We start from the raw sequence: 25,487 nt of genomic DNA, 5'->3' as shown, positions 1-25,487 counted from the left end.
TTGTACAGAGAGTCATTTTAAATTTAGTTATGGTGAAGTACAGTTGCTCCCTAATTTGGAAATCACAGGGGGGAAAGAAAGAAACAAACAAAAAAACAGAACTAAGAAGGAAGGAAGATATACTGGCTTCATTAAAGGATGCCAACACAGATAAAGGGTTTACAACCTACCTGGAAAGTACCTATTTCTTTATCAACGGCAGCTTTTGAGACTCTTTTGAAGCACTGGGGTTTTTAATGATTTCTGAGGGCAATCATTCCCTCAGCAATTTTGATGTCATCTTATCCATGATTCTAATATCAAAAATACGCGTTTGAGTGGTTGTGATTAAATTCTATTACTAGGTCTTCTAACAATATAAAGGTCAGGTGTGCAAAAATCAGGAAAATTAGATTAGGAAAAACTAATTTTCACCACAACTTAGGTAAACAGAATATTCTTGATTTTTAATTTTCCACCAGGTTAATGTCCTTGTTTCAGTTTATAAGGCAAGGCCTTCCATGGAAGAATTTATTTACTCACTTGGGAATCTGGTTATCTGCCATTTCACAGCTCATAGAAAGAATGAGTGGAATAGCCTAAATACGTAAAATTTTTCTTAGTCTTGTTGGGAAGTGCGGGAAGGAAATATCTACTTATTTGATTAAAAGGAACAACTTTCCTTACAATGTATTTTCCTTTGGGAGAGACTTATAGAATCGCATTTATCAAAGAAAGCCTGCTCTGAACACTTCCTTTTCTAAATCATAGTTTAAATACAGGACTGAATACAGAGAATCCAAACACTGTTTCTTTGCACTTGAAATATATACAGATTTGTTTTTATGATATGCCCTAAACACCTTAATAAAACCCAACTCTGAACATTTCTCTTTACACCAAAGGTCAGTTTGTTCAAAACATCACAAATATTAGAATTTCTTTTTTTTCCCATTGAGATAGCTTACTCTGAAATAGGTTAAAAAGAAACAACCAAACTGTTCTCTTCTAAAGTCTCGGTGAGATTCTTGATCTTACAGGGACATCCCAAATGGTAATACTTACAGATCCTGTTCTACTTTCTTGTCTAAAGCGTATTCCAAATCAGTAACAAGCATTTTCTGGTACAGGTCCTGCAGAGCCTGCCTGGATGTCCAGACTTCGGCTGGACCCAGCTTAGAATCTGAGTGACAAAACAAAAACAGTAGATAGATAAACAGATAGTTAAGGCCATTATGCCACACCAACAATTCCTTCACTCTCCATTCACCAAAGCAAAAACCCGCTTTAAATACATATCACAGACTGCTCCAAAAGTTTTATACTACTACATTTCAGATGAAACTTTCCACCTTTTGGCTAATGACTGAATCTTTCAAAATGCTTCTGTATTTGTCTTTTAGTTTTGAAATAACACCATGAAATGAAAAAGGCTTAAAAAAGAGAGAGAGAATGGTTCACCCTTTGATTTTGGTATGGATATTTATATATTTATACCACAGGAAGTCATATGCCTCATAAGAAGTCACCCCATTTGAAACGGTGGACTGCCAAGTTATCTGTTTACTCTTACATTAATAACTGTATCTCTTTGTTCAAAGAAGCTTTTCTTCTTTTGAATCAATCTCACAATTGCCCTTACAGAAGCCTCCTGTCAGCTCACAATCCAGCAGTTGTTTGAGCATTCTGCTATTACTCCTACTTTCCTATATATGTCAAGCCAATAAAGTCATCGGTAGGCTGCTTGTCAAGACACTTTTGTGAGCAATGCATACTTGCTACTTAATGTCAATGAGCAGACAAGTGATTAAACTGCTCAAGAGGCCAAATGAGAGACCGGGTGCAAGATGAGAGCAGGAAGTCAGGCCACGACTACATGTAATACCAAACTGGGGCTGTATTGTCAGCCAGAGTCCTACAAGGCACATTAGCCTTTCCTATTACTAGGCTTGTGAGTGCAACAACTGATAGTGAGCTGCCTCAATAGAAGAACTTAATAATGGACTTTTCAATTATATATTTCTGACTGCTAGTTAGCCTGACTGGTTGCATTTCAAGGTTTTGCAACGGCATAGTCTTCACTCCTCTGTAGGTTTGCTATTAGTATCTACAGGCACCATAATCTTATTCTGCACACAGAATCTCCCAGATATTAGACTTAATCCTCACGAGAGTTTGCTAGAAACTAAAATATAGGGTCTATTTTTTGGTATCAGGTTCTTGGCCCTTTATTAAGCTTTTAATGACTAAATAAATAGATATATAGATTTATTCAACCCTGCTTCAACTCATCGGCTGCAGGGAAAGGATTTTAAGGTATCATTAACTCTGACCAATCAGAGAGACTAGCATTTGAATGAGAAGACTTAATATCTTAGGGACAAGTCAGTCACCTTCTGGGTACAACAGATGTACCCTACAAAAGTCAAACCCTAAGCCTTCTTACTGAGGGTGTTCAAGAGTTAAGAAAATGTTAACAGTGTTCTTGCCTAGAGAATCCCAGGGACGGCGGAGCCTGGTGGGCTGCCATCTATGGGGTCGCACAGAGTCAGACACAACTGAAGCGACTTAGCAGCAGCAGCAAAAGGTATATAGACTGCCTGAGATTGCTCCATATACAACTTTTATTGCACAATGCAGATTACAATGCCAACACAAAGAGGCATAACAGAGCAGAGCGCAGAGCTGATCCTGGTAGCCACAGTATGGAGGATAATGACAGCTACATTAATAACAGGAAGAACTGTAAACTAAGAAAAAGTGATTCGGGCTTTTTTTCCCCTTGAACAAGATGACAGTGAGATTACTCAAATTCTTAGAATATTAGCCTGCAACTCTGGAAATTGAGAAAAACACATCCAAATAGCCCATTTCCTCTTGGTTGTAAATTTTAGCAGGTATGCGGTTTACAACAAGTTTTACCCTCGTTGTGGGTTTCACTGCAGAACTAAAATCTTCAAAAATTAGAATGAGATCCACTAGCAACTGTATTTTTAAAAACATCTCAGTCACACGGAAAGCATGCTGCTGCTGTGCAAACATTTCAGCACAGTCACACAGAGAGCATGCTGCTGTTGTGCAAACATTTCAGCACAGTTACACAGAAAGCATGCTGCTGCTGTGCTGTAAGAGAGCGTTTTAACCGCTACATGGTCGCCGCCATGTGTTTCCTAATTTTGAGTTCAAGTCATTTGCTCCTTTTTACAGCTAAGTCCAGTTATTCTTTCAAAAACACCTTGGCTATTATAGAAAACAAAAAGGTAAGAGAGAAAAGAAAAGTGGCAAGGTAGCTCAACTTAAAGGACTTTCAATTTGCGAGAGTTTTCCTGAAAATATTTTTCTCTGAAGGCTTATTTACTATTTAGGTTTGGGGAATTATAAACAGGAAGATATAAACCTAATGTCGGTACTTGTGTTTATATGGTAGATGAATCATTTTTTCTGTATCTCTTAAATCGCTATAGTATGTCAAATTTAAATGATTATATGCATTAAACTAGGCAATATTCAAGTCAGTGTAGCACAGATTATAAAAAATTTTGATGAGCCATCTAGGTAAAAATTCAAAGTATAAAAACAATAAATATTTAAAAAACCTTTTGGCAACCAGGACAATACCACAAGTAGTATAATAAGATGACACACTTCTCTTAATTTAACAGTATAAAATAAGTTGTGAAAAACAAATGAGTCAGACAGTACCTGTCATGTCAGCCTTCAGGACTTCTGCCTGCCTAAAAAAGGGAAAAAGAACATCAATTAGAAACAAACTAGGCCTACCCAACGTAAGTAACACTAAAAGTTAAGTAAAATTGTATGACAAGAATGCAAATTAAAAAAAAAGAATGTATAGCAGCTCTATTTGTGGCACTGCAAACAGTGACCCTGCTTTAACATCCAGAATAGCAAGATCTTAGCAAACGGATGTCATTGCTTAGACGTTCACAGGGTCATCATGAACTCTTCTACCAAGTAGGGTTCACTTTCTTACTGTTTACTCCCAAATCTAATACATTTAAAGATAACATTTAAGTGACATTTATTAAATTAAAATTTTTCTGTCAATGAGGCCAGGAAATTCTGTGTTTCTCAATTCACTAGCCACTTTAACTATTTTAAATCTCCATCCTCCTCAAGCTGATTTCTGCCCTCTTCCCGAGTCTCAATTCTTTTCAGCAAAGGACAGTTCCATACCTCAGGGAAAACAACGCCCTTACTAAATAAAGGCTTACTATATTCACAGAACCCTCTTCTTTCTTACTCTTGTTAAAACACTAGAGGAAGCGTATATCTTATTTAAGACCAGTAATTCCACTTAGGTATGCTCTTTCTAGTCTTTGTAAAAACTTCTGATCCTTTAATTACCACCTCCCCCCTCTTTCAACAATTTAAAAACTTCCCTCTGTTGGATGCTTCTCACAGAATATTTAAACATGCCCTACACTTTCACAGACTTTAAAATCTTCTATCCCATATTCTCCTCTAACCGCTGCTTCTTTTCTCTCTTCCCAAATTCTTCAAGAATTGACTGTATTCAAGAAACAAACTCATGATCCACCTCCACCCTCATCTCCGGTTTCTCTTTCTAGAGTTTTGTACATTACTAAATGCATCATGGCTTCCCAGTTGTGAAAAGCAGACACCTGGAAGTCATCCACGACAACATTCTCTCAAATCCCGGATAACCTATCAATGCCAAAGAATTCTACCTACTAAATACATCCTGAATCTGTAATTCTCCCTTTACTTCTTTTTCAGTCACTATCATTCAAGTTATAACCATCCATTGCCTGGACTATTGCAAAGCCACCACATTTTTTTCTCCACTTCACTCTTGTCTCCTTTCATTCTGCTTGCTCTATTGCTATCAGAGGGATCTTTAAAACATGCAAATCTGACCTCATCAACTGCCCTCTTAAAATCTTTTAATGACATCCCACTGCTTTTAGGGTGAAAATCAAGATCTTTAGTAAAGTGGTCTACAAAGCCCTGTGCACTCTGAAGAGAGCCTCTGTACTCTACTTCCATCATTATTCTGTTCTCTCCTTGATCCTTTTGCTCCAGTCCCTGGACTTCTTTCTAGATTCCCCAATGTGTTTGGCTCCCTTCACACTCAAAGCCTTTGTAAAGAAGAGTCCCTTTGCTAGAAATACCTCTTCCCCACTTTGTCGACTTAATTACTCATCCTTTGTCTCAGTCAGACATTACTTCTCAAGGAAGCTTTACTAAAACCCTACATGTGTGTGTGTGTGTGTGTGTTAGTCACTCAGTCATGTCCGACTCTTTGTGACCTCATGGACTGTAGCCTGCCAGGCTCCTCTGTCCAAGGAATTCTCCAGGCAAGAATATTGGAGTGGGGTGTCATTCCTTTCTCCAGGGGAGCTTTTCAAACTAGGGATTGAACCTGGGCCTCCTGCATTGCAGGAAGATTCTTTACCATCTGAGCCACCAGGGAAGCCCTTGAACCCTACATACATGAAAGATATTCTTGTTTTATGTTCTTAAAGCACTTGTATTTTTTCTTCATAGTACACATCACAGATTTTAATGCACACCATCACAACTCCTATCCCTACACAGTCGGCATTCAACAAATATTTTTTAAGTGAAGAAAGAAAACAGGCTAAATTACAGTCATATACTATAAAAAGGTAAGAATATAAAGTTAAGAGATTTCCATGTTTAAAAACAAAATCTGACATAAAAGCTAGAGAACAGAGACTCTAAAATTTTTACTGTAAATTTTTATTATTTAATATCAACTGTGAATTTTAGTTTCATCAAAATATAACATTAATCTTTTTTCTTAGCTTTTAAAAAGTTTTTAAAAATTAAGCTTTCAAATATAACAGAAGCATAATAGGATCCTACAAAAACCACAAGCCACATAAGAACTATCACTATAAATGAACAATATCAAATACGCAGCTATGAAGTGAAGTGAAGTCACTCAGTCGCGTCTGACTCTCTGCGATCCTGTGGACTGTAGCCCACCAGGCTCCTCCGTCCATGGGATTCTCCAGGCAAGAAGACTGGAGTGGGTTGCCATTTCCTTCTCCAGGGGATCTTCCCGACCCAGGGATAGAACCCAGGTCTCCCGCATTGCAGGCAGACGTTTTAACCTCTGAGCCACCAGGGAATACCAATACACAGCTATACTAATCCTAAAAGATCACATCAAATTCCATTATCCATTCAGCATAGTTTTACTGTTTGCTTTGAGTGCTAAACTTTTGCCATTAAAAAAACAAAACAAAACTTCACACAGTAGTTGATTTATGTCCTTAAAACCTAAGATCATATTTAGAAATACCTCACCTCTTAACCTACCAGTGTCACACCCTCCTGCCCTCACCCGAACCTAATTAGAGTACTAAAACTTATGAACCTGAGACAACCAGCCGTACTTGTGCATCTTCATTGGATTCAGTAACCTTTCATTCTGAGTAGCCAAGTTACTAAGGCTATATTTTACAATGTATCCATATCTTGGAGATCTGACCAGTCCATCCCAAAGGAGATCAGTCCTGGGTGTTCATTGGTAGGACTGATTTTTGAAGCTGAAACTCCAATATTTGGCCACCTGATGCAAAGAGCTGACTCATTTGAAAAGACCCTGATGCTGGGAAAGATTGAGGGCAGGAGGACAAGGGGATGACAGAGGATGAGATGGTTGGATGTCATCACCAACTCGACAGACATGGGTTTGGGTAGACTCCAGGAGTTGGTGACGGACAGGGAGGCCTGGCGTGCTGTGGTTCATGGGGTCACAAAGAATCGGACATGACTGAGTGACTGAACTGAACTGAATCCGTATCTTACCTAAAAACACATACTCTAGTATATACAAGATACACTGAGAACCATGTGTTTATAGATTGTTTTCTCATTCCGAACAAGATTTGCTCGTAAAGATGAACAAATACCATTTTGGTATCCTAAGATCTGCCTAATGAGGATACCAATTTCCAGTCAAATGAAGATTATATTGAGCATATAACAGGAACTATTTCCAAATAATCTGCTTCTCTGATAGGCCATCAGGAAGAAAAAACTATAATTCTAACAGATTCTGGAACAGGCTTCCACTGATAAAGATCAAAATTTCACTATATATTTTTATATACCATTTTTATATAACCTGTCCAAGAAATATAAAACTAAAAATCTAAACACAAACAAAACTGCAAAAATGTCATAAAAACTATCTGACGTGAATGTCCAAGCATTTTGAAATTTCAAGAGTTTTGATACCTCAAGAATGACTAGGGAAGAGATGCTCACCTTTGAGCACAGTTCTCTCCTAGGTTCTGAAAGAGACACGTGTTAATAACTCTGATCAACTGAAATGGTAAAGAGAGTTAAACAGAAAATAAAACCATGGGAGACAGCCACTATGATTCCCATCCCATAAACAAGGAAATTGAAACTCTGAAATGTGGAAATAATCTGTCCATTATCACAAAACAACTAGGTACAATTAAGTACGAACTTAGTTCTTTCTGACTCTGAAGTTCAAGTTATTTTTATTTCAAGTTGGAATTAAAAATTCTATGACATAAAAAGCTAACACAGACTTAAACTAGGTTCAGTTTCGTGCTCTGTTGATTAAACCTTAACATTTAAGTCAACTAGTCTAAATTGAAGATCAGTTCACAAAAAATGAAAAACAAACCAAAAAAAAGATCAGTTCATATTAGGAAATAAATACCTGAGATTTCTACCAGAAAGACCACAAGAAGTAAAATTCATATTCTTGTGCAGTGGTCAGACCGTGGGTAAAATTTCCTCTTTCACAATGGATCAACTTTTGTAAATACATTTCATTGGAACAGTCTTGCCTAGTCATTTAGGTATCATCTATGGTTGCTTTCTGCTACAAGAGCAGAGGTGAGTAGTTAAGATAAAGACTACATGTCTCATCAAGCCTAAAACAGTTACTATCGGCCCCTTCACAGAAAAGGTTTGGCTCTCCTGCTCCAGGGAGTATTTGATCAAAAACAAGAAGTCGATATGTATAAATCCCCAAACCAAACAGTTTTCCCATGAGGAATCATCAATAATAGTCTCCTCAGAATAAAGATTTTTATTTGTTGACATCATAATGTCACAAAGAAGACTGTTTGAAAATAAGTTTTTTTAGATGGGGTATAATATATAAGAAATCAACAGATATGTGATCTTAAACCAACTGCTTTCACAAAGATTAGCACAAAATTGGCTACTTGATTATTTTACTTTTTTTATAAAGAGAAAATATTGTACCTCAATGACCTATTGGTTTTGTTAAAGATCAGTATTATGAAAGATTAATACTACAATGCTTATATAAAGAGATATAAAATGCTTATATAAATGCTTATATAAACTAGTTTTCAAAAATTTCCTCTTGGCTTCTAGAAGGTGTGGCCACATGAATTCTTTTTTATTCTTACTTTAAGCCGAAGGAATTAATAAAAAGAATGAACGAAGAATCCGAGAATTAAAATCATCATGCCTTCAATAATAAAACAGCATTATTTAAAATATAAAACTTTCAAAATACTAAATATATTGTCTGTTTGTAAATAATAAAAATTAAGCACCTCTATCAAACAAGAGAAAAGAAAAAGCCATTTAAAGGCTGAACAAAATCTGAAACATTCAGTGATAACCAAATATGTTTAAAGCCAAGCATCTGAAACAATACTCTTGGAGATGGGTGAGCATCAAGATCTATAAATACATTTAACACATTCTAATGCACTAGGTACACTAAAACAGCTAGCACTATATTTAGCACTTATTATTGCCACATTGTTCTAAAGTAAGGGTTTGCCATAAAGTAATCATTTAACCCTCACTATGTACTATTATTGCTCCCACTTTATAGTTGAAGAAACATAAGAAGATAGAGGTTAAGTAACATGCCCAAGGTCATCAAGTTAGCAAGTAGCAGAGGTAGCATTTCAACACACTGATTCCAGAGGCTAACTCCTAACCACTGCATCACAGTTCCTCTCTTATACAAGACTGTAAAGGGGGGGAAGGGGGGAAAGGAATGTTTGATAATAAAAGCCCAAGGAACTGGGGCTTTCAAAAATTAAACATTTTATAGTAATTTTTTTTATAATGTCACTAGAGGAAAAAACTAGTTAATGGTAATCTTCTTTAACAAATAGCTTGATTATACATACCACTGATACAACAATGCAAGGTAATGAATACAGAATAATCTCTCAAAATCACACATTATATTCATGGCTTAAAAATATACAAGGTATTTCCAAGTAAGGGGCAAATACAGTGGAGGATTCCTTTTACCTGGACCAACCCCCTTCCATCTATGAGAAGAACACAGGAATATATAAGCCAATGTCCTCTGATCTCACAGTTGAGGAGAGGTGAATTAGTCTCTTGTTTTGGGAGGCAACACTATTTTTTTTTTTTTTTTGAAATTTAATAAAAGCCACAGCACGTCTTATTTCAAGATAATTTACTTATTTCCATAAAGTACTAAGGAGTATTCAGGATATGAGTAGCCATCAGTTATGACCATAAACATAATGACCTGATGATAATTATTTGTGTTAAATAACAGGTCAGAGAGTAGACACTAGAAGGCGAGTATGTGCTTACAAACGCAGATGCGCGCGTGCACACACACACACACACATTCCTGAGACCTTTAAGGTAACATCAAATCTCACGGACATTCCTGAGATCTTTAAGGTAATACCAAGTCTCACGGTATTCAGTTCATTTCAGTTGCTCAGTCGTGTCCGACTCTTTGCGACCCCATGAATCGCAGCACGCCAGGCCTCCCTGTCCATCATCAACTTCCGGAGTTCACTCAAACTCATGTCCATCGAGTCGGTGATGCCATCCAGCCATCTCATCCTCTGTCGTCCCCTTCTCCTGCCCCCAATTCCTCCCAGCATCAGGGTCTGTTCCAGTGAGTCAACTCTTTGCATGAGGTGGCCAAAGTACTGGAGTTTCAGCTTTAGCATCAGAAAAAAATAAATCGTGCTGCTCTACTGTTGAATTTCACATTGAAAAATAACAACTAGGGAAATGCTGCTCCTAAAGGAGCTTCTCAGTAAGAGATAATAAAAATACTAACTTGCTTTCTCTCTCTATGGCACTTCACAGTCTGGCACAAATTTTCAAATCTCCTGACACTCCACTGCTCTGTATTACAACATTCATTCAATAATCTATACGATTTGAACATGTGTACCTAGTTTTATAAAGGGCCAATTCTGGTTTAGGAATCTCAAAGCTTGAGAAGGAATTACTCTTCCAGGCAGAGAAAATATCACAAAAGAAAAACAAAGCTAAGCCAGTGAAGGAGGGAGACTGATGCATCAAATGCAGGGTGGGAAGCTACAGATGAGCTGGAGAATCTCAGCAGACTGCAGACTGTGAGGCCGTGCATGACATGTTAAGGAGCTCAGGTTCTGTCTTTTAACTACTAGGAAATCTATGCTGGGTTTTAAGGAGGGGTACAGCATTGTCAGAATTGCCTTTTTAAATGATTACAACAAGATGCATGGAAGATGGGGTTTAAAAGGGCAAGACTGGAGGTAAGGAAGTGAAGGAAATGAATGGATGGAAATGGAGGCGTGAATGGATGGAAACACCTAGATTCAAGAAATACTTGGAAGTAAAATCAGCAGAAGATAAAGCAGAGGAAACCATCTAAAATCATTCTCAAATTCTTGCCTTGCACATCTGGGTATGTGACTAAGTAGGGGTGAGCAAGCAGACACTTAAGAAGAGATGAGTGTCAAGCACAGGGGAGACATCAAGACGATGGACACAATGCTGGAGTGATCAGCACACAGATGGCAGTTACAACCACGGGAATAACTGTAATTGCCCAGAAAGGCAGAAGGGTGGTGCAAGCTCCCTATCTTCATTCTTAAAAGGCAGACAAAAGAATGAAGAACACCAAGAAGAAACTCACAGGCACATGAGGGCAAAAGAAGAGGATAAACAGGAAGGGTAGTCAACAATATCACAGGCAGTAGATAAGTACTCTAAGGACTGGAGGGTGTGTTGGATTTAGTGTAATAAGCGTTAATGACTGCCTTGTCAGAGAAAGAAACAGTGTCAAATTGCAGGGAGAATGAGGAACAAATAAGAGGGAAACGTTTCAGTCAACTCTTAAGACACTGGGCTGTGAAGAGAAAGAAAAGGGGGCCGTGGGTAAAAGTTTCTTATTTTCCGATGGGAGAAACTTGAGCATGTTTAGAATAAAGAAAAGAAGCTAGTGGGAATGAACAGGTGGAAGATATAGGAAAGAACAAGAGTGACACAGCATGCTTCTGGAAGAGATGGAAAGACATGAAGCAAGACTGGCTTTCAAGAGGATGAAATTGAAGGAAAGTAGTGTTAGAAAGAACTGTGCTAGGACAATCTGGGAGTAGGGCAGGGTGGAAAGATGTCCAGAGAATTCACTGCTACATTGCCTCAAATTCAGAGATAAAGCAGGAGATCAAATCAGTGTCTAAAAGTAAGAGGGAGATTAACTGAGGAGAATGGTGAACCTATGGGATAATAACAAAATGAAAGGCAAAAGAACTGAGAAAAAGTGATGAGTACAGTACGGATCACACACAACGAAAAAACGTGAGAAGACGTATTCAGGACTATATCCCCAGCACTCAGAATAATGCCTGGTATGTCACAGCTGTTCACTAAAATTTTGTTGAATTAATGAATGGTAAAATGTATATCATACTAAGGCAACTTTATGTAACACAAAATGATACAGAAGAAAAAAGACTTAGGTCTGAATCTGGGTTTATATTAATAGTGTTACCTTGGAGTTTCTTTTTAAGAGACCTCATCTTCCTCATCTATAAAGCAGGGATACAAGCTCCCTTTCAGAGTTGCTATCAGGAATAAACAAAACAGGTAAGTCCCATAAAAGAACATAGGTGATAAGTCCAAGTTGTTGCTGTTGAGTCATTAAGTCCTGTCTGACTCTTTGCGACCCCATGGACTGCAGCATGCCAGGCTTCCCTGCCCTTCACTATCGCCTGGAGTTCGCTCAAATTCATGTCCACTGAGATAACTCCAAGAGAGAGGGTTAACCTGTGACATGAACACTTCAGTGACCACCAAATTACTTTTGTTAACTGGGTCACTGACATAGGATCCTTTCTGAAGCAACATACTAGGTTGAAGACGGCAACGTTCCAAGGTGGAGGTAAAAAATCCTGGGTCATCTATCACCACATAATGCTAAGTAACAAAAGAGAACCTGAATGTTGTAATGACCACGTTATAGTATGTACAGAAAATAAAAACAAGAGAGTAATATGTAAAAATTGCAGAGGGCTTACATTATTGCATTTTTTGTTTCTCCTCAAACATGTTTTGATTATATAAAACTTAAAGAAATACAGTTTAAAGTTGGATCGTGAACACATTTTTCTCCTCTCCAAACATTAGTTTTGATCACACAGCTTAGACAAACAGTTAAAAACTAGACATGACAGCACATCAAGCAAAGTGTGAATTACAGAATGCCATCTAAGCTCATCTCCTAGGAATTAATCAATGGCTTAAATAATAATACAGTTGATCATTTACTATTTGCCAGGTGCTGTTTATGTGCTACAATATATTATTAAACCTTTAATTCTCACAAGAAATCTATCAGGTAAGTAACAATACTATTCCCATTCTGATGAGGAAAAAGTTAAATAACCTGCCCCAAATCACACAACTGGGAAGTGGCAGTTTGGGTTCCACCCTGCAGTCTGGTCCAGAGCTCATAAGCGTTACACAACAAAGCAAGGCTTCTGGAATGGCCTGGCTCTAGGTGCCTCTGTCATGGTATCCACTTGTAGGGACAACCAGCACTTCACATTTAAAAGTCTCATCTCTGACCCCAAGCACCTTCACACTATCATTTAAACTGATACAAGTTACTGTGAGAAGAGTTACCAGCTCACTGTGTGGCTGAGAGGGCTTCTCTTGCACATCACCATATACCTATTTCTACAGGCATCTAGAAGGCCTGACTGTATGCAGGCTAACACACAGAAGCAAGAAATGAGGCTCCCTGTATTCAAATGAACTGCTATATATGCAATTCAAAACAGGAATTTTTATTCTAAAGGATAGTCCCCCACAAGATAAATCACATACCCCTCTGCTTGCCATAAACATTCAGAGACCATGTATGCAAACATAAAATTTACATTTATGTTACTAAATGTTTAAAAATTTTCTTTGGACTGTAAGATATAAATGCTCATGACAAAGTAAACACACAAGGTTCTTATGAGGCTGCGTAAGTTAAAACAAAAAACCCTTAGCATTCCCTCCCCCATCCCAGCCAATAGCAAATGCTTCAGAAAGCTTCTAATTCTTCTACTAGTGTTCACAGTATGTGAATACGTTAACACATCTCTAAAAGGAATACAAACACGTATAAATCCCTTGTAATTTTTATCCTACCTAATATTACTTGATTTCAGATGCTCCTCTGATTTCAAGTTTCCGGTCCTCATCTGGGACTTAAATGAAACGTTTTCTCCCACAATGACTATCTGCAAGAACATCCAATTTCTCATAAGGTAGAATGGTTTAAGACATTCTAGATAGAGGAGAGGAGGAAAATATGAGTTAACCCACAATAATAGAGAACCCTCTTGAAGAAAGTTAAATTATTTTCTCTTTAAAATGATCAATGTCAAAGGCAAAAGGAAAGATATCATGGCTTTTTTCCTTTTTATATTTAGTTTCTGAGACTATACATTTTAAAATTCTGTTTTGTATATATCTAAAATTCTAGTCTGGTATCCAACTGTTATTCTAATCTCCCTGCCTGAAAGCTGAGTGATCACTAAAGGACAAACAGGTATCAGTTACCCAGAAGGGTTCTTGTGGTACCAAGGTTCAGGAGCAGATGGCTGGTCCAAACTGGACTACGTATGGAAGGAAAACCATGTAAAGCAATTAAACCACAATTACAGAAGGTACAAAAAAAGCTTACATTCTGAGACCAGCTAAAAGGTAGGTATTTAGATTTTCAGTCACTCAATGAACAACATATGCATGCTAAGTTGCTTTAGTCATGTCTGACTCTTTGTGACCCTATGGACTTGTGGCCCACCAAGCTCCTCTGTCCATGGGATTCACCAGGCAATAATATTGGTTGCCATGCCCTTCTTCAAGGGATCTTCCCAACCCAGGGATTGAACCTGTGTCTCTTAGGTCTCCTGCACTGGCAGATAGGTTCTTTACCACTAGCGGCACCTATGAAGTCCTAATGAATAATAATTTGGTTATTTCTCTATACTAAACAATGTTAAGGACTAGGTAGACAATGATAAACAAAACATTATAGCTCCTGCTGCTGCTAAGTCGCTTCAGTCATGTCTGACTCTGTGCGACCTCATGGACTGCAGCCTACCAGGCTTCTCCATCCACGGGATTCTCCAGGTAAGAACACTGGAGTGGGTTGCCATTTCCTTCTCCAATGCATGAAAGTGGAAGTGAAAGTGAAGTCGCTCAGTCATTTCTGACTCTTAGCAACCCCATGGACTGCAGCCTACCAGGCTCCTCCATCCATGGGATTTCCCGGGCAACAGTACTGGAGTGGGGTGCAATTTAAATTCTAATGTGGAGACAGCCCAACAGGAAAGAGGAAGCAGTAGAAGGTAATGGTTAAAGGCATGGGCTTGGATATCGCACTGTACTCAGTGGCATGCTGGGAATAACTCAAGCCACTTGCACAATTTCTTTCAGACACCAATTTAACTTAAAGATGTGGGCAAAATAAATTGAGTAATTATTATTAAATACTAATAACTGCTTACATTTAAAATTATTACGTGGCAGATTCTATACTAAATGCTTTACACACTGATCTCACAGAATGGGAAAATAAAATGTCATAGTTAAGTATCATATTCAGACTGCCTGGGTTCAAACCTCACTCTGCTATTTACTAGCTGTGTAACTTTAGGAAAATTACTTCTCTATGCCCTAATTTTATCAGCAGTAAGGAGATAATAAAAGTACCCACTTCACTGAGCTGTTTTGAGGATTAAATGAGGTAACAAAAATAAAACCTCTAGGATTGTTCCTTGTTATATAAGCCCTCAAAAACTGTTATTATTGTCATTATATCATTATAGGTATTATTACTCTTCCCAACAATCCTAAGACGTAAATGCTATTATTATCCTCATTTTAAAATTAGGAAACTGAAGCTAAGAATGCACATTAATTGATTCTAGAATAGAAGACATATTCATAATTTTAAACAATAAAACATCAATATTAAGAGAAATCTCAAACATGCAGGAGGTCTATGTAGACTCTGGCTCCATACTTCCAAAACATGTATTTAATCACCTGTGACTTTAATTGTACTTTAGTGGAAAAGACTAGGAGAAAACACCTCATGACAAAACCCAAGTTCATTGGTACAGCATGTTAAGTCCTATAGCTTCCAACTATATATGTTAGGACCCAATAAAACCAAATTACTTTTAGTTCTCTGCTATTTTGCCCCACTGCATCTTGATTCATGCTTTCACTCAACCTGAAATGCCTTTCCCCTTCCTTCTTTGTCTGGTTAATCCCTTTTTGTATTTTAAGACTCAGCAACTCCTGTAAGAGGGACTTGGCTTGGCCAAGCATTCCCAATGAATCTTAATGCCCACTTCTATAACAGCACTCACAGCACTATGATGAAGTTATTCATTCACCCATTTCCTGCACTAGAGATTATTTATTCTATTGGATGATATAGGCCAGGATGGTGGTTTTCAACACTACTGGATTCAATGCTTAAGAAAAAAGACATTCTTTGCAACAATGCTTTTATCTTCCTGAAATAAAATACAAGATGATATACACTACTTAACACATTAAAATGAATAACTAAATGCCTTCTACAAGGAAAAATAAAAAGAAAGAAATTTTTAATAAAACTAGTATCACAATATACAAATGGTCAAGATATCAATGCTTGTACATAACACGTGGCTTGTGGTATCTCAGTCTCCCAGACCAGAGACTGAAGCCGGGTCGATGGCAGTGAAAGTGCCAAGTCTTAATCACTGGACCACGAGGGAGTTCCTATATACACTTTTAAGAGAAGGGTAACAGAACTCCAAAGACAGGAAAATGAAAGTAAAAATCTGAGTAGACATTAGAATTAAAATGAGTTTCAGTGTAAGTAACAGCAAATCCAATTTACTGGAAATGCTAAGAGAAAAATAACCTGACATGGGGACAGCGTGACAATACAAAGTATAAAGAGCTGACATGAAGAAAATAAGGGTGTGACTATATCCCTTGATAGGTAAGCAGGAAACTAATATTATGTTGGAAAAAGAAATAGTAAACAGTCCCTTATATGATGTAAAACACCATATAAATTTAGGTTAGGGAAAAGTAAAGTACAACTTCCCAATTTGGAGTATAACATGGGATATGGACACCTTAATTAACTCAGCCAGCAACAATATTAAGATACTGTCTGATTTAACTGAATAAAATAATCTGTACATTATCATGGTATATCTAGAAATTTCCACTTCTGTGGTCTCCGAAATTTAAGAGATATAAAAAAAGTCAAATCTGACTTATCCACCCAAGAACCATTATTTAACCTGTACTTCCAGACATCAGTTTATCTAGTCAGGTTCCTTTTTTCTTTATTATTTACCTGTTTGTCTCAAGACAGGGGTGATGCATTATAATCAAATAATCTAACAAATCTGATACAAATCATAGAGGGCCTATAGAGTCTGTTACCCTGACGGCCCCCAATGAATCATACACCTCCTGGCATCTGTACCATTGTGAACTCTCTTCATACAGTGACCTTGGGGTTTGCCGTGTGACTTACTTTGGCCAATACTTCAGGAAGTGCGACACAAATGGAAGCTTGACAAGCACTTGTGCATTTGGGCTTGCCCTTCTGTAATGCCTTCACAATGTTATGAAGCAGAGGAGACAGATGACTTGGAAAGAGGAGACTCCATTTTTCCACCTATCACATCCACCCCAGTTGACAGTTCAGACATTTGAGCGAGGTCATCTTGGGCCATTCAGGACACTGAACCACTGGATGACCAGTCATCCAACTTGACCTAGTCAGTCTGAGAGAGGGGACACCTTTGGACATTTTGAGCAAAGAAGCTCCATGACCTAACCTAGATTTTAACATGTTCCACTGAGCCACTATGTCAAGAATTTACTGGCTTGAACCAGTAGGCAGCAATGGAGAGAATAAAATGTGATTGGACTTTGACCGAGAGAGTTTGCTGAGTGAAATTTTAAACAGAGAGAGAGAGGCAGGAATCAAAAATGATTCATGAGGATTTGTCATTTACTAGTTAAAGATAAAAGTAGGCATAGGGTAAAGAGTTCATTTTGGACAACAATGCTTGGCACATGGTGTTATATAAACCACTTGCTATTGTTTTTTACGATGATGATAACTTTAAGACATTATACATCCATGTGAATGTATACTAGCAGTTATTAAAGCATCTGACATTTAAAGGAAAGATATGTAACCACAGAAATCCATCTTGGGAGTCATCAGCACAAGGCAAGAAATGACAAGGGAATAATAAAAAAACAATTAATGACCATAGAGAAAGGAGGGAAACTTGAAGTTTTGTGGTGTAGTGGAAGCCAAATGAAGAAAGAGCTTCAAGAAAAGAAAGTAGAATCAGTAAGTGTTGCTCATGCAGCAAGTAAAATGAGGCCTGAGAACTGACTACTGGATTCAGTATGTGGAAGTCACTGCGGATCTCGTTAGGAACAATGTGGGCAGTGAAGTGGGAGCATCAGCCCACGGACTGACTTTAATGGAAAATAGGAAAGGATCAGAGACTAAAACTGAGTTTAGATACCTTTTTCTAGGCAGGAGAGGCAACAGAGTGAGGGTCAAAAGTTTTTAAGATGGAATATATGTTTTTTTTATGGGATGGAACAGGATAAATAACAAGAGGAGGATTCAATGGAGGGAAAAAAAAAAAAAAAGGCTGAAAACAAAGTCTCAGGAATGCCAGAGGGGGTTATACGAGTTTGTTTAAATATAATACAGTTTAAAGGCAAAAAGACCCCTGAATGAAAAGAATAAAACTTGAAGTGAATTATATAAAGAAAGACAACTAATAATCAGTGACTAGGGTGAATGGCAAGTGGATTACATAAAGTGAAAAGTGAAGTCGCTGAGTCGTGCCCGACTCTTAGCGACCCCATGGACCGCAGCCTACCAAGCTCCTCCGTCCATGGGGTTTTCCAGGCAAGAGTACTGGAGTGGGGTGCCACTGCCTTCTCCGGAGGGGCCTCTAGGGAGGCCTGGATAACTTTAGGACAGGAACTGGATTACATAAACTATTCTCAATTTAACTTTCATAGCAACCTGAAGTAACTACTATTTTCTCAGTTTTACAAAGAAACAAAGACTCAGAGATTTTAGGAAACTTGCCCAAGATCACAAAGGTAGTAAATGCTAGGACTGAGGTTCAAATCCAACTGTATCAGAATTCCAGAACCTTGCTGTTGCTATTCAGTAGCTAAGTCGTGTCCAACTCTTTGTGACCCCATGGACTGTAGCATGCCAGTCTCCTCTGTCCTCCATGGAGTTTGCTCAAATTCATATCCATTTGAGTTGGTGATGCTATCTAACCATCTCATCTTTTGCTTTCAGTATTTCCCAGTATTAGGGTCTTTTCCAAAGAGTCAGCTCTTCACATCAGGTGGCCAAAATATTGGAGCTTCAGCTTGAGTCTCTCCAATGAGTATCCAAGGTTGACTTACTTTAGGATTCAGTTCAGTTCAGTTGCTCAGTCATGTCCAACTCTTTGAGACCCCATGGACTGTGGCATGCCAGGCTTTCCTGTCCATCACCAACTCCCAGAGCTTGCTCAAACTCATGTCCATCAAGTCACTGATGCCATCCAACCATCTCATCCTCTGTCATCCCCTTCTTCTGAATTCAATCTTTCCCAGCATCAGGGTCTTTTCGAATGAGTCCGTTCTTCACATAGGGTGGCCAGAGTATTGGAGTTTCAGCTTCAGCATCAGTTCTTCCAATGAATATTCAGGACTGATTTCCTTTAGGATGGACTAGTTTGACCTCCTTGCGGTCCAAGGGGCTCTCAAGAGGTCTTCTCCAACGCCACAGTTCAAAAGCATCAATTCTTCAGCACTCAGCTTTCTTTATAGTTCAACTCTCACATCCATACATGACTACTGGAAAAACCATAGCTTTCACTAGATGGACCTCTGTTGGCAAAGTAATGCCTCTGCTTTTTAATATGCTGTCTAGGTTGGTCATAGCTTTTCTTCCAAGGAGCAAGCATATTTTAATTTCATGGCTGCAGTCACCATCTGCAGTGATTTTGGAGCCCCAGAAAATAAAGTCTGTCAGTGTTCCCACTGTTTCCCTGTCTATTTGCCATGAAATGATGGAACCAGATGCCATGATTTAAGTTTTCTGAATGTTGAGTTTTAAGCCAACTTTTTCACTCTCCTCGTTCACTTTCATCAAGAGGCTCTTTAGTTCTTCTTCGCTTTCCGCCGTAAGGATGGTGTCATCTGTGTATCTGAGGTTATTGATATTTCTCCCGGCAAATGTGATTCCAGCTTGTGCTTCCTCCAGCCCGGCATTTTGTATGATGTACTCTGCAAGTAAGTTAAATATGTAGGGTGACAATATACAGCCTTGACATACTCCTTTCCCAATTTGGAACCAGTCTGTTGTTCATGTCCGGTTCTAACTGTTGCTTCTTGACCTGCATACAGATTTCTTAGGAGGCAGGTAAGGTGGTCTGGTATTCCCATCTCTTGAAGAATTTTCTACAGTTTGTTATGATACATACAGTCAAAGGCTTTGGCATAGTCAATAAAGCGGAAGTAGATATTTTTCTGGAACTCATCTTGCTTTTTTGATGATCCAACGGATGTTGGCAAAATCCTTTAGGACTGACTGGTTTGATCTCCTTGCAGTCCAAGGAACTCTTAAGCACTAGAGTCTTCTCTAGCACCACAATCTGAAAGCATCAATTTTTCAGCACTCAGACTTCTTTATGGTTCAACTCTCGCATTCGTATATGACTACTGGAAAAACCATAGCTTTGATTACACATACCTTTGTTGGCAAAGCTTTTTAATACACTGTCTAGGTTTAGTGTAGGTTTCCTTCCAAGGAACAAGCATCTTTTAATTTTATGGCTTCAGTAACTGCTCGCAGTGGTTTTGGAGCCCAAGAAAATAAAATCTGTCACTGCTTCCACATTTTGCCCTTGTATTTGCCATGAAGTGATGAGACCAGATGCCACAACCTTAGTCTTTTTTAATGTTGAGTTTTAAGCCAGTTTTTTCACTCTCCTCTTTCACCCTCATCAAGAGGCTCTTTAATTCCTCTTTACTTTCTGCCATTAGAGTGGTATCATCTGCCTATCTGATAACCTAAACTTCACTTACTCATTATTCCATAATACAATACAGACCTCAATTTTCAACAATTCACATATTCAAAGTTAAATTGTGAATATATTATTGCTTATGATTTTATTCAGAGTTTGCCTTTTTAATAGCTTTAATTTTTAAAGCTTCTGCTCTTCAACACAGACCATTAAAAAAAGTGAGAAAGCAAGCTAATGTGTATGTGTATATATAAACACATACAAAGGCTTTACATTCAAAACATATTAAAGAGAACTCAGTGATAAGACAATCCAATTTGAAAAATGGGCTAATGATTTAGATACTACAAAAGATACACAAACGGCCAATAATCACACAAAAAGGTGCTCAACATCTTCATTCGTCTGAAAATGCAAGTCTATGAGATACCAATGCATGTGCATTGGAATGGTGAAAATAAAAGAAATTATCAATACCAAATATTGAAGGAAAGGATATGGAATAATTAGAACCCTTTTAATATTGCTGCTGCTGCTAAGTCGCCTCAGTCGTGTCCGACTCTGTGCGACCCCATAGACGGCAGCCCACCAGGCTCTGCCGTCCCTGGGATTCCCCAGGAAAGAACACTGGAGTGGGTTATAACACTGCTAATAAGAGTAAAAGAATGTTATAATCGCGTTGGGAAACAGGTTGGTAATGTTTAATAAAGTTGTACACGTCCTTCCTATATGACCTAGCAATTCCACTCCGAGGTATTTACCAAAAGAAATGAAAACATGCCCATGAAAAGACTTTAATATGACATTCCTAAAACTTTATTCACAGTAGCAGAAAAGAGACACAACCCAAGGATTCATTAAAAGGTGAATGGATAAATAAACTGTGGCAGTCATATGATGAAACAGTTGTTGTTCAGTCACTCAGTCACGTCTGCCTCTTTGCGACCCCACTGACTACAGCACATCAGGCTTCTCTGTCCATCACCACCTCTGGGCGCATGCTCAAACTCATGTCCATTGAGTCAGTGGTGCCACCCAACCATTTCATCTCTGTTGTCCCCTTTTCCTCCTGCCTTCAATCTTTCCCAGCATCAGGGTCTTTTCGAATGAGTCAGTTCTTCACAGCAGGTGGCCAAAGTATTGGAGTTTCAGCTTTAGCATTAGTTCTTCCAATGAATATTCAGGACTGATTTCCTTTAGGATGGACTGGTTAGACCTCCTTCCTGTCCAAGGGACTCTCAAGAGTCCTCTCCAAAAACACAGTTCAAAAGCATCAGTTCTTCGACGCTCAGCTTTCCTTATGGTCCAACTCTCACATCCATACATGACTACTGGAGAAACCACAGCTTTGACTAGATGGACCTTTGTTGGCAAAGTAATGCCTCTGCTTTTTAACATGCTGTCTAGGTTGGTCATAGCTTTTCTTCCAAGGAGCAAGCATATTTTAATTTCATGGCTGCAGTCACCATCTGCAGTGATTTTGGAGCCCCCCAAAATAAAGTCTGTCACTGTTTCCACTGTTTCCCCATCTATTTGCCATGAAGTGATGCCATGATCTTAGTTTTTTAAGCCAGATTTTCCACTCTCTTCTTTCACCTTCACCAAGAGGCTTTTTAGTTCCTCTCTGCTTTCTGCTGTAAGGGTGGTATCATCTGCATATCTGAGGTTATTGATATTTCTCCCAGCAATCTTGATTCCAGCTTGTGCTTCTCAACAATAAATAGGAACAAACTATTGATCCATGCAACAAAGGATTATTCTTAAAAATATTACATCAAAAGAATTTGGACACAACAAGAGTATGTACTGTATTATTTCATTTATGAAGTTCTGGAACAAGCAAAAGTAATCTTTTGTGATAACAGAATAATGATTGCCTGAGACATAGAGAAACAAGTAAAGTAGGGGTAGCACTGACTACAAAGAGGCCTGGGTGAACTTATTTTAGGATTTGGAAATGTTCTATACCTTAGCTAGGGCAGTGGTTAGAGGTATACGTTCATCAAAATTCATGACTGTGCACTTAAAATGAGTGTATTTTCATTATATATAATGATTACTTCAATTAATGTGATTTAAGAAGAGGTGGCAAGAATACACAGAAGAACTGTACAAAAAAGATCTTCACGACCCAGATAATTACGATGATGTGATCACTGACCTAGAGCCAGACATCCTGGAATGTGAAGTCAAGTGGGCCTTAGAAAGCATCACTATGAACAAAGCTAGTGGAGGTGATGGAATTCCAGTTGAGCTATTTCAAATCCTGAAAGATGATGCCGTGAAAGTGCTGCACTAAATATGCCAGCAAATTTGGAAAACTCAGCAGTGGCCACAGGACTGGAAAAGGTCAGTTTTCATTCCAATCCCAAAGAAAGGCAATGCCAAAGAATGCTCAAACTACTGCACAATTGCACTCATCTCAGAAGGCAATGGCAACCCACTCCAGTACTCTCGCCTGGAAAATCCTATGGACGGAGGAGCCTGGTAGGCTGCAGTCCATGGGGTGGCTAAGAGTCAGACATGACTGAGCGACTTCACTTTCACTTTTCCTTTCTTGCATTGGAGAAGGAAATGGCAACCCACTCCAGTGTTCTTGCCTGGAGAATCCCAGGGACGGGGGAGCCTGGTGGGCTGCAGTCTATGGGGTCGCACAGAGTCAGACATGACTGAAGTGACTTAGCAGCAGCAGCACATGCTAGTAAAGTCATGCTCAAAATTCTCCAAGCCAGGCTTCAGCAATACGTGAACCCTGAACTTCCTGATGTTCAAGCTGGTTTTAGAAAAGGCAGAGGAACCAGAGATCAAATTGCCAACATCTGCTGGATCATGGAAAAAGCAAGAGAGTTCCAGAAAAACATCTATTTCTGCTTTATTGTCTATGCAAAAGCCTTTGACTGTGTGGATCACAATAAACTATGGAAAATTCTGAAAGAGATGGGAATACCAGATCACCTGATCTGCCTCTTGACAAATCTGTATGCAGGTCAAGAAGCAACAGTTAGAATTGGACATGGGACAACAGACTGGTTCCAAATAGGAAAAGGAGTACGTCAAGGCTGTATATTGTCACCCTGCTTATTTAACTTATATGCAGAGTACATCATGAGAAATGCTGGGCTGGAAGAAGCACAAGCTGGAATCAAGATTGCCGGCAGAAATATCAATAACCTCACATATGCACATGACACCACCCTTATGGCAGAAAGTGAAGAGGAACTACAAAGCCTCTTGATGAAAGTGAAAGAGGAGAGTGAAAAAGTTGGCTTAAAGCTCAACATTCAGAAAACGAAGATCATGGCATCTGGTCCCATCACTTCATGGGAAATAAATGGGCAAACAGTGGAAACAGTGTCAGACTTTTATTTTTCTGGGCTCCAAAATCACTGCAGATGGTGACTGCAGCCATGAAATTAAAAGACGCTTATTCCTTGGAAGGAAAGTTATGACCAACCTAGATAGCATATTCAAAAGCAGAGACATTACTTTGCCAACAAAGGTCCGTCTAGTCAAGGCTATGGTTTTTCCCGTCGTCATGTATGGATGTGAGAGCTGGACTGTGAAGAAGGCTGAGCACCAAAGAATTGATGCTTTTGAACTGTGGTGTTGGAGAAGACTCTTGAGAGTCCCTTGGACTGCAAGGCGATCCAACCAGTCCATTGTGAAGGAGATCAGCCCTGGGATTTCTTTGGAGGGAATGATGCTAAAGCTGAAACTCCAGTACTTTGGCCACCTCATGGGAAGAGTTGACTCATTGGAAAAGACTCTGATGCTGGGAGGGATTGGGGGCAGGAGGAGAAGGGGACGACAGAGGATGAGATGGCTGGATGGCATCACTGACTTGATGGATGTGAGTCTGAGTGAACTCCAGGAGTTGGTGATGGACAGGGAGGCCTGGCGTGCTGCAATGCATGGGGTCACAAAGAGTCAGGCACGACTGAGCAACTGAACTGAACTGAACTGAAAAACAGTATACACCACATGATCATAATCTAATTAAATTCATTACCTGTATATGCATAAAATGCATATCATATATATATAAAAAAGATTGGACAGTGTCAACAGTGCTGGTGGCAATTTAATATTACAGTTTTTTATTGTAACATTTTAATTTTACTCAATGTATAATACCTTTACAACAATGAATGACTACTAAATATATCAATGTCCTAATAAGCCAATTATTAAATATTTTAAGGTTAGAATGCTTTCTGCATAGAAAGCTTTCACTAGTCACACTAAAATAATTTCTAATAAATAAATATCCTTTTCCATTAGGTTTAAAAGTACTTCATTTCTTCCAATCTAAATTTCCTTTGATCCCGCTATTTCCCTCAAGCATACACCCTAATCCTTGCCTCTAAATTCTGTTAAAAGACAATATGTAAGTACTGAGTTCACTTTCTCATTATCCTGTCACTTTTAAACTTTCAATTAGGTGTCCATCCTTACCACTGTAACAAATTTCTCAAGAGTTAACAATGACTTTGCCCAATCTAAGAGCGTTTTCTCAGTCCTCATGTTTCCTGAACTCTGCAGTATTTCTCAATACTATATTGCATCAGCATTCTTTCAAACTTTAGCCCACATCAAAATCACTAAGAGATTTATAAAGTGATTGCTGGACCTTATGCTCAAAGTTTCTGATTCAGCAGGTCTGAGACAGGACACAAGAATTTGTATTTCTAATAAGTTCTCAGGTAATGATGCTGCTCCTAATCTGGAGACCACTGTGAGAACTACTCTGTTAGAGTAAGCCTTCATTAAATCTTTCTTTAATGCTTTTCTTCATTAAAGTACACTTAGCTGACCTTTCTTCTGCACAGTCTCCTGACTCTTCCTACCTTTTGGATAGATCATTTCTTGCCTTTTTCTGTTTCCACCCATCTAGATTAACAAAATCATTAAGAATGAAAGTTAAGCTTTATTATCATTGGCACCTGTTCCCTAAGTGTCTAACCCAAATACCCCCTTATACTTCTATAATTCCTTCCCATATCTAACATCAGACACAATGAAAAGCTAAAAGCCCTCTCATTACTTTTATTCAACTCAGTATTCAAAGTCCCAGCTGGAGCAATCAGACAAGAAAAAGAAATGAAA

General features: G+C 38.6%; 1 protein-coding gene across 7 annotated transcripts in view; it reads right to left on the bottom strand.

The window, feature by feature from the left end:
- SMG7 (SMG7 nonsense mediated mRNA decay factor) overlaps nt 1–25,487 on the bottom strand; it is an 86,152-nt gene that overhangs the window by 37,190 nt on the left and 23,475 nt on the right. For 6 of the 7 annotated variants that reach the window (XM_019976291.2, XM_019976294.2, XM_019976293.2 and 3 more), the window contains exons 2-4: nt 13,435–13,573; nt 3,682–3,713; nt 1,045–1,162 (exon numbers count right to left, since the gene is read on the bottom strand). In XM_019976291.2, coding sequence (XP_019831850.1) covers nt 1,045–1,162; nt 3,682–3,713; nt 13,435–13,550 — 266 coding nt within the window. In that variant the 5' untranslated portion in view covers nt 13,551–13,573. The remainder of the gene's footprint in view (nt 1–1,044; nt 1,163–3,681; nt 3,714–13,434; nt 13,574–25,487) is intronic. The other variant, XM_019976292.2, reaches the window with a different exon arrangement.

This window comes from Bos indicus, chromosome 16, assembly GCF_029378745.1.
Source record: "Bos indicus isolate NIAB-ARS_2022 breed Sahiwal x Tharparkar chromosome 16, NIAB-ARS_B.indTharparkar_mat_pri_1.0, whole genome shotgun sequence".
Taxonomy (NCBI): Eukaryota; Metazoa; Chordata; class Mammalia; order Artiodactyla; family Bovidae; genus Bos; species Bos indicus.
The sequence above is the reverse complement of the archived record's forward strand: the minus strand, read 5'-3'. Positions and strand labels throughout refer to the sequence as shown.